Here is an 18,047-nt window from a genome sequence, read left to right on the forward strand (position 1 = left end):
CTGGAGAACAACCACTTGGACAACTGACTAGAAGAGATCTATATTTGTTCCCATTCCAAAGAAAGGTGACCCAACTGAGTGTGGAAACTACAGAACAGTGCCATTGATTTCACATGCAAGCAAGATTCTGCTGAAGATCATCCAAAAACGATTAGAAACAGTGGTAGTAGCCAAAAAATTTGACACTGCTATAATGACAGACACATAGACCAATGAAACAGAACTGAGAACCCAGAAATGGACCTCTCCATCTATGGTCAACTGATATTCAACAAGAAAATAAAACCTATCAAATAGAGAAATGGCAACCACTTCAACAAATGGTGCTGGCAAAACTGGACTGCTACTTGCAGAAAGCTGAAGCAGAATCCACATCTCACACCATACACAAAAAGTCAATTCAAAGTGGATCAGAGGCCTGGGTGTAAAGCCCCCCAAAAATTCATAAAAAACAAACTGGGATCAAGCGTACAAGGCCTAATGTATGTTATGAAGAGATTGCCAAATATAGCTAGAAAAACATAATCTGGAGAGGATAAAATTGATGAATGGGACTTTCTAAAGACTAAATCTCTGTGCTCATAAAAAACTTTTCCCAAAAGAGTGAAAAGAAAGCCTACCAACTGGAAATAAACATTTAGCAATACCATCTTCGGCAAGGGTCTTATAACAAAAGTTTACAGAATACTCCTGGGCCTTGAGAAGAAAAAGATTGATAACAAAATGGGCAAAAGACATGGAAAGACTTTTCACAGAGGAAGAAATTTAGGTAGCCAACAGACACAGGAAGAATGCTCAAAATAACTGGCAATCAGAGAGATGCAAATCAAAATCACAATGAGATACCATCTCACTCCAGTAGCAAGGGCAAAGTATAGCAGGGCAGCAAGCAATAAATGTTGGAGCAGATGTGGAGAGGTGGGAACTCTCATACATTGTTGGTGGGATTATAAAATGGTGCAATTACTCTGGGAGACAGTTTGGTGTTTCCTCTAAAAGTTGAACATAGAAGTTCCATATGACCCAGAGATTCCACAATTAGGAATATACCCCAAGGAATTAGAACTGAGAAATAAACAGAGATTTGTATGTAGCAGTGTTATTCACCAAAGCAAGACCATGGAAACAGGCCAAATGCTCAACCACAACCCAGTGGATTTAGAAATTGTAGTACATTCACACAATGGAATACTATGCAGCAGTTAGGAGCAAGAATTTCAAAAAGTAAAGTACCATGTAACTTGGAAGAGGCTGGAGAGCATTATACTGAGTAAACTAACACAGTCTCACATGTGCAAATACTGTATAAGATCATGACTATATATCTAGTAAAACACGTATAGGAACATAAGCGGGGAGAAGGCTGAGAATAGGTAAGGGTAAAATCACAGGTTTGCACATTTTGGTGGGTGGAGGGAGCAGAGGAAGAAAATGGGAAGGATAATGATGGGCAGGGTAATGATGGGCAAGGTCCAATGGTGATTAATTGTATAAAACATAATGCATGAGAAAGATTGTAAGAAACACAACGTGAATGAAGAATAGTGTGAAACACAATGTATATAAACTAAGTAAGCAAATCAATTTAAAAAAATGTAAAAGAAAAAAACACATCCATAAAGCATCAGAATGATTGTATGAAACATAATGTGAATGAAGAATAATGTGAAATACAATGTATGGGGGAGAATCACTTGGAGTAAAGTTCTGTCTTGCAAAGAATAAAATTAGACAAAATTTTTAAAAATCAATATATGGATAAGAAAAAAAAGACAAGTAATATGACCAATTTTGCACCACAGGGGTGTGTGTGCACGCGTGTGTGTGTGATGGAGATAATATCCTTAACCCTGTGGATTAGGGAAAGGAAGAATGGAATGAAAGAGTGAAGCAGACTGAAAAGAAATGAATAGAGTAGTAAAAGAATCACAAATGACAGAAGAATAGGGAGGTAAGCAATTTCAAATATGGAAAGGGATTCTAGAAAGATAAGAATAGGGGAAAACAGAAAATACAGTTAGTGCTTTGAGAAGCCATTCCTACTAAATAACTTCAGGAAAAAAAATCCAATTAACAGCATAGTCTAGTTAACATAATGTAACATTCATTATCACCCCACCGCCCCAGAAATAAAACATAGGAGATATTAAAGAGGATAACCTAAAGTCATCTAGCTAGTTATTTCTTAGTAGATCTAAGAGTTGACCATGTTCATTTTGGTAAGAAGGTGAGCTGCAATCCCAAAGTCATGCTGTTCAAAATCCACCACCTGCTTCTTGGGAGAAGGATGGGCAATCTCCTCTGACAAAATTTACTGAAAACCAGCTGCAGGATCAGCTAGGGTTGGTTTCAATTCAAAGGCGCACAACAACATTAGCTGAAAAGGGTGGGCTGGTAGTCTAGTAGTAAGGAACTTTGCTATTAACCCAATGGCATAAGGTTGGAATCAACCAGCTGGTTAGCAATCTCTTTCTGTGCAATTCACTATCTCTGAAAACCCACTGGAAAGTCAGCTATACCAACTTGATGGCACACAACAACATTAAGTGAAAAGCACTTAGTGAGTAGAATGGAAGATTATATAACTTCTCCAGAAATGCTCTCTGCTTTTACTTCACACACACCCCTCTGTGAAATACATGACAAGTTACAATGAGGTGAGCATGCTTTATTTGTTTCAATCACTGTGACACTGTAGGCTCAGCACCTTTGTTCAGAGCCTGGAGTTAAATATGCTGGGAAAGTTGAATATTGACAGTTAGATCAGCACTTTTGTTTTGCCAACATGATTCTGAGAATTACTTTCTTCTCAAAGAAGAGGAAATAAGACCAAAACAAATGCTTGAGATAAAAAGCTTTTTTTTACCCCAACGTCCTCATAGTACCATAGACTTTGCATCCCCTACTCAGTTATAAAAGCTCTGACACTGGCTCCTTTCTAGCTGACTGAAATGCTTTGTCTGAACCAAAGAAATATTCTGGTCTTGACTAGAAAGTATCTATGTCATGTTATTTACTGCTTTGTGGCCTTCCACAATTGAAAGAGCTAAAAATGCCGCTTGTTGGTGTGAATTATTCTGCCATCTTCAGGTTGAGCTGGTCAGTCAAATTAAAAGCGATGAGAAGAAAAGAGCCAAAAGACTTTTCTCCTTGTAGGACCAAAATGACTAAACAAATACAGTAGTATACAAAGTTGATGCTTATTTATTCAAGTACCAGTTTCCTGTAATAAAATGGATTCTGGAGAAAGTAATTCTCATATCTTTTTAATAAAATAGGACATTCTGTTTCTACCTCCATAGACAAAAACTGAGGCAATAAAAAAACTTAGGGTTGATATAAGAAATACCTGCCCATATGCCCTAAGATTTCAGAATGAAAGCTATTCCCTGGGCAATGTCCTTTCCTTTCTTAGTTTATCTTGCATTAAACAAAACTGTCTGGAATTCATTCTTTAAAGGTTTATTTATGGTACATAGTGATTGTTTATGTGAAGCAGGGTATTTGCCCATTTCCCTCTTGGGACAGACTTTAAAACTACAGGGATATTTCCCTCTCTAGCACTTTCTGAAATACAATTAACAATACTAGATCTTTTTTTTTTTCCTTTTAACAAATCTGGTTTTTATTTAGGGAGGGGAGGAAAAAAAGTAAAGGGTCTGAAGTTTCCCAACAAATTATTTCAAGCCTTTCAGAAGACAGTTTTAGGCTTTTTAAATAGTGTCTTTGTTTGAAACTCCCCCCTACCCCCATCCTTTCTCTCTCTTTCTCTGACCATTAAAATGTGAGTTTTCTTCCAAACTAGATTGCTCAATTAAAGCCCTTCTTTTGTAATATCCCAATGCGCTAAATGGGAAAAGGACTGCTGTAGGCCACCTTGTGAAATCTTTCAAAGGCCTTGGTCTCTTTTCATCTTAAAAAAACCCCACAAAAACATATAAACTACCTGACTGTTTTTATATTCCTGTGCAAACTAATATGTAAACCTGGGAAAATAATGGAGAAAATGAAAGGAGGGGTTGTGCTTTCATCTCTGCATTTGTGAAACAGAACTATTATCTCCCCCTTCTTCCATCCATCAGGGAGTAAAGAATTCAATAGAGATAGCAGATGTGAAAATGCTTTGAGTCCTTCTGAACAGACACTATATATGGCAACAATGTACTCTTCTGAGATTTTTTGACAGTCTCACTTCTGGCCTCGAGTCAGGAGAATGAAGATAATTATGCCTTCAATACCAAAGACATAGTTACCTTTTAGTCAGACTCTTGTGACTTTGTTCTGGGATAGGTCTCTATTTCCTAAGCACATACTTTCAGTGATTACATATTCATCTAAGAGAGCATATTGCCCTTCCTAAGAGCTACTAATAAAAGAATATTACTCTGTTAGAAAACTCTGAATAAATGACATTATTTTATGAGTCTCAGACTCCACTAGGAGTACTCAAGATACAGTAAAATGGTGACTTCCACAAGCTGAGAATTTAACTCTGAAGTCCCAATTCCCAGTGCCCTGCCTGAAACATTAACTCCCTACACTCAGTGTGCCCCCACACACCTCATAACAGGCCTGCTCCATTTAATTTGTTTAACAATCATCTGCAAAGTGCCTTGAAAATGTATAATACCAGATGAAGCATTCAACTCAAATGATTTCCAGTCGATAGTATGCAGAGTGCATATGTAAGCTTTGGTACCATACAATTACGGGCTCCAGCTACTTGAACTGTGGAAAGTTTCAAGAAAGCTATAGAAAGTTGTAGAAAGCTGTATTTGTTGGTCTGGAAAAAAGCATTATACTAGGTGCCAATGAGAAAAGAATAGTTAGGTATACATGTTTTCTAGGAAGATGATTTTTTTTAAAAAAGAGAAGTCTTCAGCTCTCAGGAAATGCTTAACATTGGTTTGTTGGGTAAGTGCCAAGTGTTCCGGGGGAATATCTATTTTATCAAACAAACTCATTCCAGAGGGTCACAGAAGTCAAGTGGATACTTGTGGATATTAGCAAGATAGTGGTTTTCCCATGGTTTTCCCCTACTCCCATGCTAATTATAAGTCTCTTCAGTCTCCTGGGAAACATGAAATTAAAGCAAATGAAGCAGCCAGCCAGTGGAGAGTGGAGCAGGGGACACTGGCAATAGCTTGTAGGAGGCTGCCTGGGCAATTATTGCTTCCCTGGTCCTGAGCAGAAAACCCCCTATCTGCTTATCCAGACTGTCACGTCCATGAATCAGCCACCCTTCTCCTACTCTTATACCAATGTGATCTGATGCTGACCAGACAACTGTACCATTACCCTTAAGTTTTTTAGAAGTGGAGGTTGGTCATGAGGCTCACATATGTATTAAGATTCACAGAATTTTTTATTTTTTGTTTTTTTAAAGACAACAACAGGAAAAAAACTCTAGAACTGGTTGCCAATGTATGGAAACCATGAGATTTCACATTAAAATCCAGATTTTTTTCTTCTCTTTAAAATCTAAAGATCTGATAGCACTGGGTTCACATTTCCTCATGACAACATTGGCTAGAGTTGAGAGGTGCCTATCTAGATGGCTAGTCCCCACCATAAAGCTTCCCAGGTTCATTATTGTTGTGGGCCGTGGAGTTGGAACTGAATCATAGCTGAGTCTTTCACAGAGGAGATTATTCAACCTTGTCCTGTAGAGCAGCTGGTAGATTCGAACCATGTGTCTTTGGGATTGCAGCAAAGCTTCTTAATACTAGTCACTAGAGCTCCACATAGTCCTGTTGTTGTATACTGCTGAGTCAGAGCCAACTCATAGCTGACCCTCCAGCAAGTTTTTTGAGGCTGTAAATGGCAATGGAGTTGAATGCCCATTTTTCTCCTTTGAAGCAGCTGATGAATTAGAACCATGTACTTTTCTGTAGGCAGTATGATTCCTTACCATTACGTCACTAGAACTCTGCAGCCCTGGAGGCATCTGAATCTATGGCTCCCAGTTTATTATGTATTTGTTCATAGCTCTAGCTGCTTGGCCAAAAAGGGAGATTCATTTCAAAACATCTTAGAGAAGGCAATAGAGACTGAGATGAAAAAAGTCTTATATTGTAGTTAGTGGGGAGATGGATCCCTTGATAATCACCCTTTAGTGCAACACAGGAAAGAACGACAACAAACAGGCCCAAGGTGCAAGGAGGTCAATTCAGACCTAAGCTAACTAAAGACTTTTTAACAATTACCTGAGAGAAGTCTGGTGACCTACTTGTAAGGAGTTGTGAACCCAAAGGATACGCACCAGCGGTTGTAGGAGCAGTTATTAGTCAGTTTCAAGTGGACAGCATAAGACAACAGCATATTTTACATGGCAGGGCAGCAGAACAAAACAGAGTGACAGTGAACAAAATGTTGTTGTTGTTGTTGTTGTTATGTGCCGTCGAGTCGTTGGCAACTCATAGTGACCCTATGTACAACAGCCCTAAACCGTGCTCTATCCTGTGCCAATCGCATTGCCTCTGACACACCCATCCCGATTACCCCAGTCACTGAATCAATCCACCTCATAGAGGGTCTTCCCCTCCTGCACTGTCCCTCTACCCTACCCAGCATGATGTCCCTCTCGAAAGACCTGTCTCTCCTTACAACATGTCCAAAGTATGTCAGATGAAGCCCCAGAATCCTTGCCTCCAAGGAGCAGCCTGGTTTAACCCTCTCTAGGATGAATCTGTTTGTTTTCTTGGCAGTCCATGGTACATTCAATACTCTTCTCCAGCACCACAGCTCAAAGGCGTCAATTCTCCTTCTATCCTCCCTAGTCATTGTCCAACACTCTGATGCATAACAAGTGATTGCAAAAACCATGGCCTGTATCAGGCACAACTTAGTCTCCAGAGAGACACCGTTGCTCTTGAGTACTTTAGAGAGGTCCCTAACTGCAGACTTTCCCATCGTAATACGTTTTTTTATTTCCTGGCTACTGGTGCCAAGAGTGTTCACCGTGGAGCCGAGCAAACACAATAGAGACATGAAAACTCAACCCTATTCTTTACTAAAACCATATATTATTGCTTAAAATCAAGTGGCATTAAAGCTGTGATTTGTCACATGCATAGCATGATGATCACTATGAGTATTACATCATGATGGAATGACATGTGAGGTTACTCTTCAGCAAACACCCTGCTGTCTTGAATTGAATTGTGTCCCCTATAATACAACAATAATGATATAATGTGGAAGCCATGTAAGATCCTGTATGAGCTGATAAACTAGACTGCTGGAAAAGCAGTAAGAATGGAATTAAGGCCCCTTAATCTCAACACAGATATAAGGGAAGTTTTCCTAGGATGTGGCCTATAATGCCATTTATCTCATAAAGTTGAAAAAGTTTCATTATTTAAGTGATCTGAGAGGGGGAGACTTCAGTATCACCAAGAAATAATCTCCAGTAATAGTGATTATTGTTATGTGCCACTAAGTCACCCAAAACTCATAGCAACCTTATACACAACATCTCTAAACCTGCCCTGTCCTGAGCCAGTCTCCCTGATTCTAACACACCTTATCCATGGCCCCAGTTACTGTGTCAATCTATCTCATCTGGAGTCTTCCTCTCCTGCACAGTCACTCCACATTTTCAAACATGATGTCCTTCTCCAAGGACTGATCCCTCCTGGCCACATGCCTGGAGTATGTGAGACAGAGCTTCAAAATTCTAACCTCCAAGGAGAATCTTGGTTTCACCCTCTCCATGACAGATCTATTTGTTCTCGGTCCATTGATGGTATGTTCAATACTCTTCTTCAGTACCATAACTCAAAAGCATCAATTCTTCTTCTGTCATCCTTAGTCATTGTCCAGCTCTCTGATGCACAGCAAGTAATTGCAAAGACCATGGCCTGGACTAGATGCACCTTAGTCTCCAGACTGAAATTGCTGCTCTTTAGCACTTTTGAGAGGTCCCTGACAGCAGATTTCCCCAATGCAATACATCATCTGCAATTTGACTGCTGTTGCCAATAGTGTTGATTGTGGAGCCAAGCAAGTTATAACTGTTAACAACCTCAATCTCTTCTCCATCCATCATGGTGCTGCCAACTGGCTCAGTGGTGAGAATCTTAACCACAAGTTCCTACAGTAGGAAGCTCCTCAACATAAGAGAAAGCCAAAACACATGATGGTCTCCAAGGAATGATGAGCCTAAAAAAGCTGAGGGAAACAAAGACCTTCTTCCAGAACTGACAGAGAAAGAGGGCCTTCCCTTAGAGATAAGATGCTGAGAGGAGATCCTCATTGAGATGGATTGAAGCAGTGACAGCAGCAATGAGTTCAAGTATGTCAGAAATGATAAGGATGTCATAGGCTAGGACAGGGTTCATATCTGTTCATAGGGTCACTATGAGTCATACTTGATTTGATGGTACCTAACAGCCACAACATCCTAAACAGTAAAAGAATACATTTCTATTTGTTAAAGCCATCCACTTGTAATATCTCTGTTACAGCAGCACTAGATAACTAAGACACAGGCTGAGTCTACTTTGAAAGAGGTTAACATTCCCAGGGCCACAATTCAAGAAAAAGTAAGTACTTAGAGATGAAAAGAGATCTGAGAAGACAGCCAAGGTTAGACACAAAGAACTCTCTTTGTTTTAATTTTGTTCTGTTTTCTTGATTCTAAAGCACTGCTAAGAGAAGAAGGTTTTTACCTCACTGCAACAATCCAGGACACTAAGCAAAGAGCAGGCTGTATGTTGTATGTAATGGTCTGAATTTATGCTCTTTACTCAGTAATCTTTAGCAAAGTTACACTTTAAGATTAAAAAAAAGAAAGAAGATATATGAATCAATAAAAACTGTTGCTGTCAAAATCACTGTGTTTCTATAGGACAGAGTACAACTGCCCCACAGGGTTTCCAAAGCTGTAATTTTTAAAATGTCATATAAAAATTCATACATATTTTGTTCTATAATGATAATTACAAATGATTAATGGTAATCACAATGTTTCACCAGACTTTTTCAAGGCTCTAATCTTTAGGAGAGCAGACTTCATATCTTCTTCCTATGGACGAGCTGGGAAGGTTCACATCATCAGCCTTTCAGTTAGTAGCCAAGGGCGTAACCACTGCACCAAAGGTTGTTTATGCATCCAATAAACCTTCTAAAAATATAAAGCCCATAAAATGTTTCCTACAACTGATACTGCAGGACTGAAAATACAAATAGCAAACAAATACATTCTTTTCCAAAGAAAAATCATGCTCTGAAATCCCCGCAAATGTCAGCTCACCTTTAAGTCCAGGGGCAGCTTGTTGGAAGTGAACACACTCAGCTTGATCTGTGGAATGCTGATTTTGAGATTTTCAAAATAGTATCGAATTGGTGTTCCACCTTGTTCAACTGTCTTTTCGTGGAGGTTCTCATCATATTTTTCGACCTCTGGTAGAAAGGCATAATTTGTACACACTTGAATCTCCTGAAGTTTTATGATTTAGAGACTGTATATGTCCACTTATTTCAAAAAATAACTTGCATTCACAATGAAAAAAAGTGTTCAGAACAATATAAATATCTATCTCTCTAAACTTCTAAATTTAGTTTTCACAGGCTTAGTAATATGTACATACCCTGATGCCATGCCTTTGTAAAAGGAGATCTGTTTTATGTTGTTTATCAAAAAAGTAGATTTGCTTACTCTTTTAACTTGTGACTCCACAACATCTGGTAGAAATCATCTTTGCAAAAAATAATCCAGGTGGAAAAAGCAAAGGTCATGGATGTGTTTGCTGGCAGTCTAGAACCATAATTATTACTATCCCTGACCCAGATTATCTGTTTTATAAGAAAATACCAAATAGGGATATGGAGTATAGCTTAACTGAATCATAGTGAGCAAGATCCCCAATTAAATAACCAAATGAATGAGACATAAGACATAAGGCCTAAAAACAAACAAGATGCAGGCTATTAAAAAACCAACATCACTATAAGAAGTTCCCTCTCTCCCATGGCAGACGGACATCTGTTTAAATAGAATCATTCACTGAGATTTTTTTATTTATTACTCAGTGAATTAAAAAGGATTAACATGGACTAAAACATATCTTTTCATTATTATTGCTTTTCAGTATCTTTATAAATCTGATCTTTGAAGAATATCTGAGAATGATAACATCAATAGATTATGTGCTTCAACATTTAACCACTCTGTCATTAGGCTATCTTAAAGAGAAAGATTTTCTAAAAAATCAAATCAACATTGTATGTAGTGCTACTGATAAGACTCATAAAAATACATATATAAAGTCTTAAGTGAAGTTCATCTGAATTCTAAATATCGTAAAATAAGAACTACTTGAACTGGAAGAGAGGTACTCTTATAGGGAGCTTTTTCTCACTTGGCTTCAAGTGTCTTAGAAACAAAACCAGAGACATATTTACTCATCAAACACATTTATGGCTATAACATAAACAAGTAAATTAGGAAACTGTGGTGGCCTGGTGGCAAGAAGCTATGCTTCAATCCTGAAGGCACAAGGTTTGAGGCCACCAGCTACTCTGCAAGAGGATGGGCAATCTCCTCGCATGAGATTAACTGCCTCTAAAAACCCATTAAAAGAGTCAGCTATGGGTCAGTTCTGACTCTATGGTACACAACAAGTTAAACAAATTTATTTCCACTTATAAGAAAGTAAAGCAATCTAAAAAAATTGACAAAGGAGACGAAGATCCTCAAGAAGATAGAATGACAGTGAACTCAATAATGGACTTGAGTACAGCAGAGATTGTGAAGATAGTGCAGAATAGGATTCAATTTCTATCTGTTGTACATAGGGTAACTGGAGTTGGAGTTGACTCAAGAGCACTTAACAAGAACAGAAGGTGGGAGGAGGAAGAGAGAGAATACTAAACCCATTGCTATTTAGTTAATACCTACTCATAGTAACCCGAATGAACAGAATACAGCTGCCCCATAGGGTTTTAAAAGCTGTAAGTCTTTTACTTTTGTAGATTGCCACATCTCTACTGTGGAATGACTAGTAAGTCTGAATCAAAAACCTTTTGGTTAGACATTGAACACTTTAACCAGTCCATCATTAGGGAAATTCAGATAGATTTTTTTTAAAAACCAAAGACCAAGTGTAAAAAACCAAACCTGTAACTGAGATCTGCATATCTGTGAATAGGAAACAGAGAAAGTTATAGGAAGGAGAAAAGATACTCCAATGCAAGGGAGCCAAAGATGAAACAAATATCTAAATTCACTATCTAATATAAAGGAGCTCTCATGGTGTAGGTCATAGGGAGTTGTGTTGCTAGCCCAAAGGCCATACTGCTTCGGCAGTTCGAATCCAAGAGAGAAAGATAGGCAACCTTCTCCCATGCAATTTACAGCTTCATAAACCCAAAGGAAGGTAAGCTATAAGTCAGTTATGACTCAAAAGCAGTGAGAGAAAGAGGTAGGGAGATACTTGGGGACAAATTCATGTAAAGTAATTTATAACAAAAGCAAATGCAAGGAAACTGAAATAAAACTTCCTAGGTAGGCACCAAAACAAAATAGGTACCTGGCAGGCAAGATCTTAAGTGGCTGCTTGAGTACAAACAAGCCCTGGTGGTTCTACCTCCAACTGGAAAACATAACATGAAATAGATAAATATCATGCTTTTGATCCTAATGACACTTAAAAGCTTAAACTCTAAGTTCAAGGAAAAAGAGACAAAATCTTTTTTTTCCTCATTATGCTTATTATATGTACATATTTCCAGTGTTGTGTTTGGTTTGGCCAACATGAGCAGAAAAAAGTAAAAAGTCTCTATCTTATAATTTCTTCAGGCTCAATATTTAGCTTAGTCTTTAAACACCTAAGCATTATGGAATTCTTTCTAAACTGCATAAATATATACCCTGCAATGTCAATGTAGAAGCAGAAGAAAATGCCATCATCAGGAATCTAACATAAAGAAAGAGCAGCTAAATCAGTTCTGAAGCAACATGAAATTTAGGTTTTCATTTAGCTTAACTAATCTCCCTCCACAAAGACCAGAGTAAAGTAGCTAGAAACCATTCCAATTACATTAAGGCATAAGTGTTGTTGTTCTTGCTACATTCTGTTGAATTGGAACTGACCCACAGCTGAGCCTCCCATGGTTATTCAGAGGTTGTAAATCACATAAGAGGAGTTTGCCCAGCTTTCTCCTGCACAGCAACTGGTGGATTTGAACGTAACACTCTCAGGTTGGCAATGTAACTCCTTACCATGAAGCCACAGGTGCTCTCTGGGCATTAGGGTATGTTATTATGTGCCTGTGACTCATGGTGATCCTATGTACAATAGCTCTGAAGCCTCTCCTATCCTGAGCCAGTCTCACTGACTCTGACATACCTACCCTCATTACCCCAGTTATTTTGTCAGTCCATCTCATCTGAGGTCTTTGAGTATGGACCTCAAAAGATAAGGAGTTTAGGGTAGCTATTTTTTTTTAATTAAACAACAACAAAAATACCCAAAGGATTTCTTATTTTTTGACCCTGAGTTTGTGTAATAAACAAAGATTAGGAAACAAAGCAGTTTCCTAAATTATTAACATAATTTTTGTTATCCTAGAGCAGACGAATCATATAATCAGAGAAGCAAAGAGTAATAATATATTGCTTTCCAAAGACTTACAAATAAGTATTCATTCCAGTGTCTCCTAAAACAATCTGAATGGCTACCACAATTCATAGGTATAGCTCAGACAACAAGAAAAACTGCCACAAAACTGAAACATAAAATTCAGCTTCGTGGCTCATGTTAAGAAGTGAAAAGCAAGCTTGCAAGCATCCCTTGGCTATCTATGTTCACTGCCATCACTGGGTCAGTTCCCAGAAACAAACTTAGAACATATGACATTACCTGATTCTGCCTGATCGTAGCCAAAGAAACTTAGGAGCTTGAGGAGCAGCTTCTCCTCTATTTGCACGGTGAATCGCTGAGCCGTGATCATCAGATGCTAGAGATAAAGAAATTTTTATTTACAGTATGAACAACAGAAGGACTTTTCATCTGTGCCATTTCACAGGCCCCAGTAACTATCCCAGTTCCTTTATTAATTTGATTTTGTAACCAGAGACATATTGCCAACTGATTTTGGGCTCATCTCCCTCACTACTATTACCATTAATAAACCAACAAATCCAAAAAGAGCTTAGTAGATAATTCACTATCCTATTATCTATTCCAAGGGCATCTAGGTCTCTTTATAATAATTACATGTAATCTCAGATGCACTGTGGTGGATGAACTTTTATATCCTGAACTCAGATGGCAGGCACTAGTTTAAGATGCAGCATGACCGAGTCTATGGATCTGAGAGCTTTATGTGGGCTTGACTAAAACTCTGTTGACAAAGAACCAGAAACATGGAAGCAACCTCTTAGATCCCTCTTTGTCCAGAATTAGTTGCTAAATCATTGGTTTACACATAGTTACTTCTCTAGGAAACAGTTTATCACTTTTTAATTACCTGCATTTAGTACAGTGTGTAATCTTATACAGCAAGATATCTGTCCAAATGCCACAACACTATCATTCATTTTCTAATAATTTCTAGTTTTTCCTAATCTTAATAATACAGCTAAATGGTGCCTGTTCCTGATCATCTATTAGATGCTATATTTTCCTAAGAAACTTCACTCTGATGAACATGGACTCCACCCCCAACAAACTCAGTATTAGTGGCAACATTAAAAACATAAGTGAGAATATAAAATGCTAAGAGAAGGAATTTCTTTAAATCTCCCCTAACCAATCGAGAAAATCACATGTGACTTAACTTCCTAGAACTATTTCTCTCAGTTCCTCTATTCTGTTGCTGCCATTTGGTTGTGAAAGAACGAATCAACCTTCTGGCATGGTATAAACCCTGCCAGTCCTCCCCCTCTCCACCTCCTACCAGGACTACCTTGTAGATGTTGGTCAGTGTACTCTTACTGGGGAACTTCACAGCATTGACTTGCACGGCAGGGCCTGTCTCAATGACCTCATTCTCGTTGCTCAGGGGTGTCACATAGAGCATGAACGGTTGAGTGGTACCGATGAGCTGATTGTCTACCTAGGACATGGAAAAGTTTTAAAACAAAAGTCATTTTGTTTTCAATGTTTGCTTTACAACCTCAAACGCATTGCTGTAAAATCAGAACTGACTCATAGCTGACCCTCCAGTGAGTTTTCAGAGGTAGCAAATAACCTGAGATGAGAATGTCGACTGCTCTCCTTTGGAGCCACTGCTGGATTTGAACCACCAAAGGCGCCAGCTTTGACTTAAAAAAGTGCAGGTCTCTATACTCTGGGTCAGAGCTCCTCTTTTTCTTCCGTTGTTGTTGTGTTGTTATGTGCCATCAATTTGAACTGACCCATAGCTGAACCTCCAGCAGGTATTCAGAGACAGTAAACTGCACAAGAGGAGACTTCTCATCCTTCTCCCATGGAGTAGCTGGTGGATTTGAACGGTGTATTTTGGGGATTACAGTGCAGCTTCTTACCACTAGACTACCAAAGCTGCCTTTCCCCCACCCCTGGAAAAACAAATGCTCAATGAAGTCTAATAATAATAATAGTAGTAGTAACAGTTAACACTAGAAACCAAGATAATCACCTTATACATATTACCTTATCAAATCACATGAAACCTATGTTGTTGTTGTTGTTGTTGTTGTTATGTACCATCAAGCCACCTACATAGAAACCCTACGTACAACCATTCTGAACCCTGCTCTATCCTGAACCAACCTTACTGTCTCTGACACACCCATCCCCATTACCCCAGTGACTGAGTCAATTCATCTCATGGAGAGTCTTCCTATCCTGCACTGTCCCTCTACTCTACGGGTCCTTGGAGAGGGACATCATGCTTGGGAGAGTGGAGGGACGGCGCAGGAGGGGAAGACCCTCTATGAGATGGATTGATTCAGTTACTGGGGTAATCAGGATGGGTGTGTCAGAGGCAGTGCGAATGGCACGGGATAGAGCAGGGTTTAGGGCTGTTGTACACAGGGTCACTGAGTCGCAAACAACTCGACGGCACACAACAACAACAACAACATGGCACTGGTATTATTAAGTAAACTACCTTCTATAATCCTTCCTATAACCTTATGAGTGAAGTACTATCATAGCTCTCATTTAACAGAGGAGTTGAGGAGAAAAGCTCTAGTTTAAGGTCAATAAGCTAGTCAATGACAGCTTTTCAACACCAGCATTTGAACCAATCTACCATCTATGCATCTCTCTCACTCCAAATCCTGCTTCTCTCTTACTCCAAATTCCTTTTTAGTAAAACTAGAGAATCAGTACTCCAGGTGGCTGCCAGATGGAATCAGTTCCTTGTCCTAAAGTCAACTCTCAAGACAGAAATTATTAAATCATTATTCACCCAGTCCTAAGCAACTCTGCACGCAAGTGTTTATGCATGTCAGGTAGCACTCATCTTCTTTCTCTGATTATACCAAAGGTCTGTACTGGGAAGAAGAAAGATGGAATGACATCTGTTGGGGGACCCAACTGTATTTTCAACACATCATCAAGCATATCCCATATTCCTGAAGGGTAAATATTATTTTTTATTTTACAACTAAGTAAACAAAAGCTGGTGGTTGTTGTTGTGTGCTATTGATTCAGAACCAACCCACAGCTGACCCTCCAGTGGATTTTCAGAGGCAGTAAATCACATGGGAAGAGACTGCCCATCCTTTTCCTAAGGAGCAGCTGAGGGATTCAAACCACAAGCCTTTGGAATTGCAGCAGAGATTCTTACTCCTAGGCCACCAGAGATCCCGAAACAAAAACCTAGGGAGATTAAATTATTTGCTGATGTTCACAGATCAAGTAAGTGGAAGATCTGAGATTCAAACACAAATATTCCTGGAATCAAATTCTTTGACCTTTCTGGTACATTTCACAGATTGCAATTTGGCAAGAGTTTTGATTACTTTCAGCTAATTCCCTCCAAGTTCAAGAAGGGTAGGAGGTAAATAAATCTTGAATCTTGTCTCTGTTATTTCATTTTGGCCCAAAGTGGAAGTCCAGTTCCCTTTTATACTCCCTACAATTATTAATCAAGTTAATTCCATTCACAGCAACTCTCCACCAGGTAGCAACCTTTTAAATTGTTATGAAAGAAGTCTGTCCGTCATTCTCTTGTGAAGCAGCTGGTGGATTCAAACTGCCCACAATTCGGTTAGCAGCCCAACATGTAAAGTACTATATCAAATTTCAATTACTCTCACTTAGTTCAGACAATTTTTTGAGTTCTGGTTATGTTGTTCTATTGGCAAGACTAAGAATTGTGGATTTACCTTCCTTCACGTCATTTTGAGAGTTATCTACAATAACTTATTCAAGCTACCTTTTTAGAATTCTTTGGTAGAGAATAATTTCATGACACACATCTAAGTTGTTGTTAGGTGCTATCAAGTTGACTATGTCTCATAGAAATCCAATTAACAACAGATCTGAACCTTGCACTATCCCACCCCATGTTCATGATCTCTGATATGCTTGAGTCCACTGTTAGAGACCTATGTCAATCAATCTTGTGGAGGGGCTTCCTCCCCTTCTCTTCCCTCCCACCTTTCCCACAATAATGGTTTTTTCCATATACTGGACCCTCCTGGCAACATGCCCAAAGTATGTGAAACCAAGATTTGCCATCCTTGCCTCTAAGAAGCAACCTGATTGCACATTTTCCAAAACAGACTTGTTTGTCCATTAGCAGGTCATGAGATAATCAGTACTCTTCTCCAGCACCATAACTCAAAGGCACTTATTCTGTCATCCTTATTCATTGTGTAACTTTCAGATGCATAGGGAGTAATTGAAAAGACCATAGCTTAGATAAGATGCACCTGCACCTTTAAATTTACATCCTTATTCTTTAGAACTCTGGAGAGATCCTTGACCTTTGAATATATGTGCCATGGCAGATTTCTCCACCACAGTTAAGTGTTTTCTTTCCTGACTGCTGCTACTATGTGTGTGGATTGTGGATCCATTTAAACAAAATCACTGACAAATTCAATCTTCTCTCTTCTCATCTTTCATGTTTCTTGCTTGTTGGTCTAGTGGTGGGGACTGTTCTTTTCTTCATGTTGATATGCAATCCATATTGAAGGCTTTATTTAGTCTTTGATTTTCCGCAGCAAGTGTTTCAAGACCTCTTCACTTTCAGCAAGAAAAGTTATGTTAATTTGCATAACGCATGTTGTCAATGAGTCTTCCACCAATTCTGATGTCACATTCTTCTTCATATTATTCTTGAATGATTTTGCTCAGCATACAGAATGAACAGATTTGGAGAGAGACTGCAACCTTGACACATACCTTTCCTGTTTTAAACCATGCAATGTTCCCTTATTCTGTTTGCACAACAGCTTCTTGGTTTATGTATAGGTTTTATATGAGTACATTTAAGTATTCTGGGATTCCCATTCTTCTCAGCCTCAGCCATAATTTGCTATTATCCACACAGTCACTTGTCTTTGCATCTTCAATAAAATACAAAATATCTTTCTAGTATTCTTTGTCTGCAGTCAAGATGCATCTTATATCAACAATAATACCCCTGGTGCTACAGCGTCTTCTGAACACTGGCCATTTCCTGTCAATGTACAAATCACTGGTAGAAATGAGTATTTGATAAAATGATTCTTTAAAGGACCCAAATACATAATTCATTGAAGCATTTATTTTAGAACTTTGAACACTGTATTTGTTTGGTACTCAGCATGAAAACATATAGATTATAAGCTTTTGACAATTTCTTCCCTCACCTGTACATCTTGTATGCTGAGTTCAAGCATGTGACTGGTTGCCAGCTGTGTATAGTGCACATTGATGCCTGTAAGAGTTGCAAACACCAGTTCTTCTGGGACTTTATTAATTAAAGACAGTCCAATTCCACCTTCTAACTTCACAAGCACCTGAAAGGAAACCAAAATAAGATACATTCATGTGTACTTAAAAACAGCTCAAGTTACCAGTGGAGTACAAAGGAGTAAATCTTTCTTACCCTTAGCAGTGAAACCTCTTTGGTGGGTC

The 18,047-nt window shown here is 38.7% G+C and overlaps 1 protein-coding gene across 1 annotated transcript in view; it reads right to left on the minus strand.

The window, feature by feature from the left end:
* Positions 1–18,047, minus strand: part of VPS13D (vacuolar protein sorting 13 homolog D (S. cerevisiae)) — a 424,616-nt gene that overhangs the window by 173,304 nt on the left and 233,265 nt on the right. The window contains exons 60-63 of the mRNA XM_006885745.1: positions 17,780–17,929; positions 13,915–14,064; positions 12,867–12,963; positions 9,257–9,405 (exon numbers count right to left, since the gene is read on the minus strand). Coding sequence (XP_006885807.1) covers positions 9,257–9,405; positions 12,867–12,963; positions 13,915–14,064; positions 17,780–17,929 — 546 coding nt within the window. The remainder of the gene's footprint in view (positions 1–9,256; positions 9,406–12,866; positions 12,964–13,914; positions 14,065–17,779; positions 17,930–18,047) is intronic.

The sequence above is a fragment of the Elephantulus edwardii genome, unplaced genomic scaffold (assembly GCF_000299155.1).
Source record: "Elephantulus edwardii isolate Elephantulus edwardi_28Jun2011 unplaced genomic scaffold, EleEdw1.0 scaffold00045, whole genome shotgun sequence".
In the NCBI taxonomy this organism is placed as follows: Eukaryota; Metazoa; Chordata; class Mammalia; order Macroscelidea; family Macroscelididae; genus Elephantulus; species Elephantulus edwardii.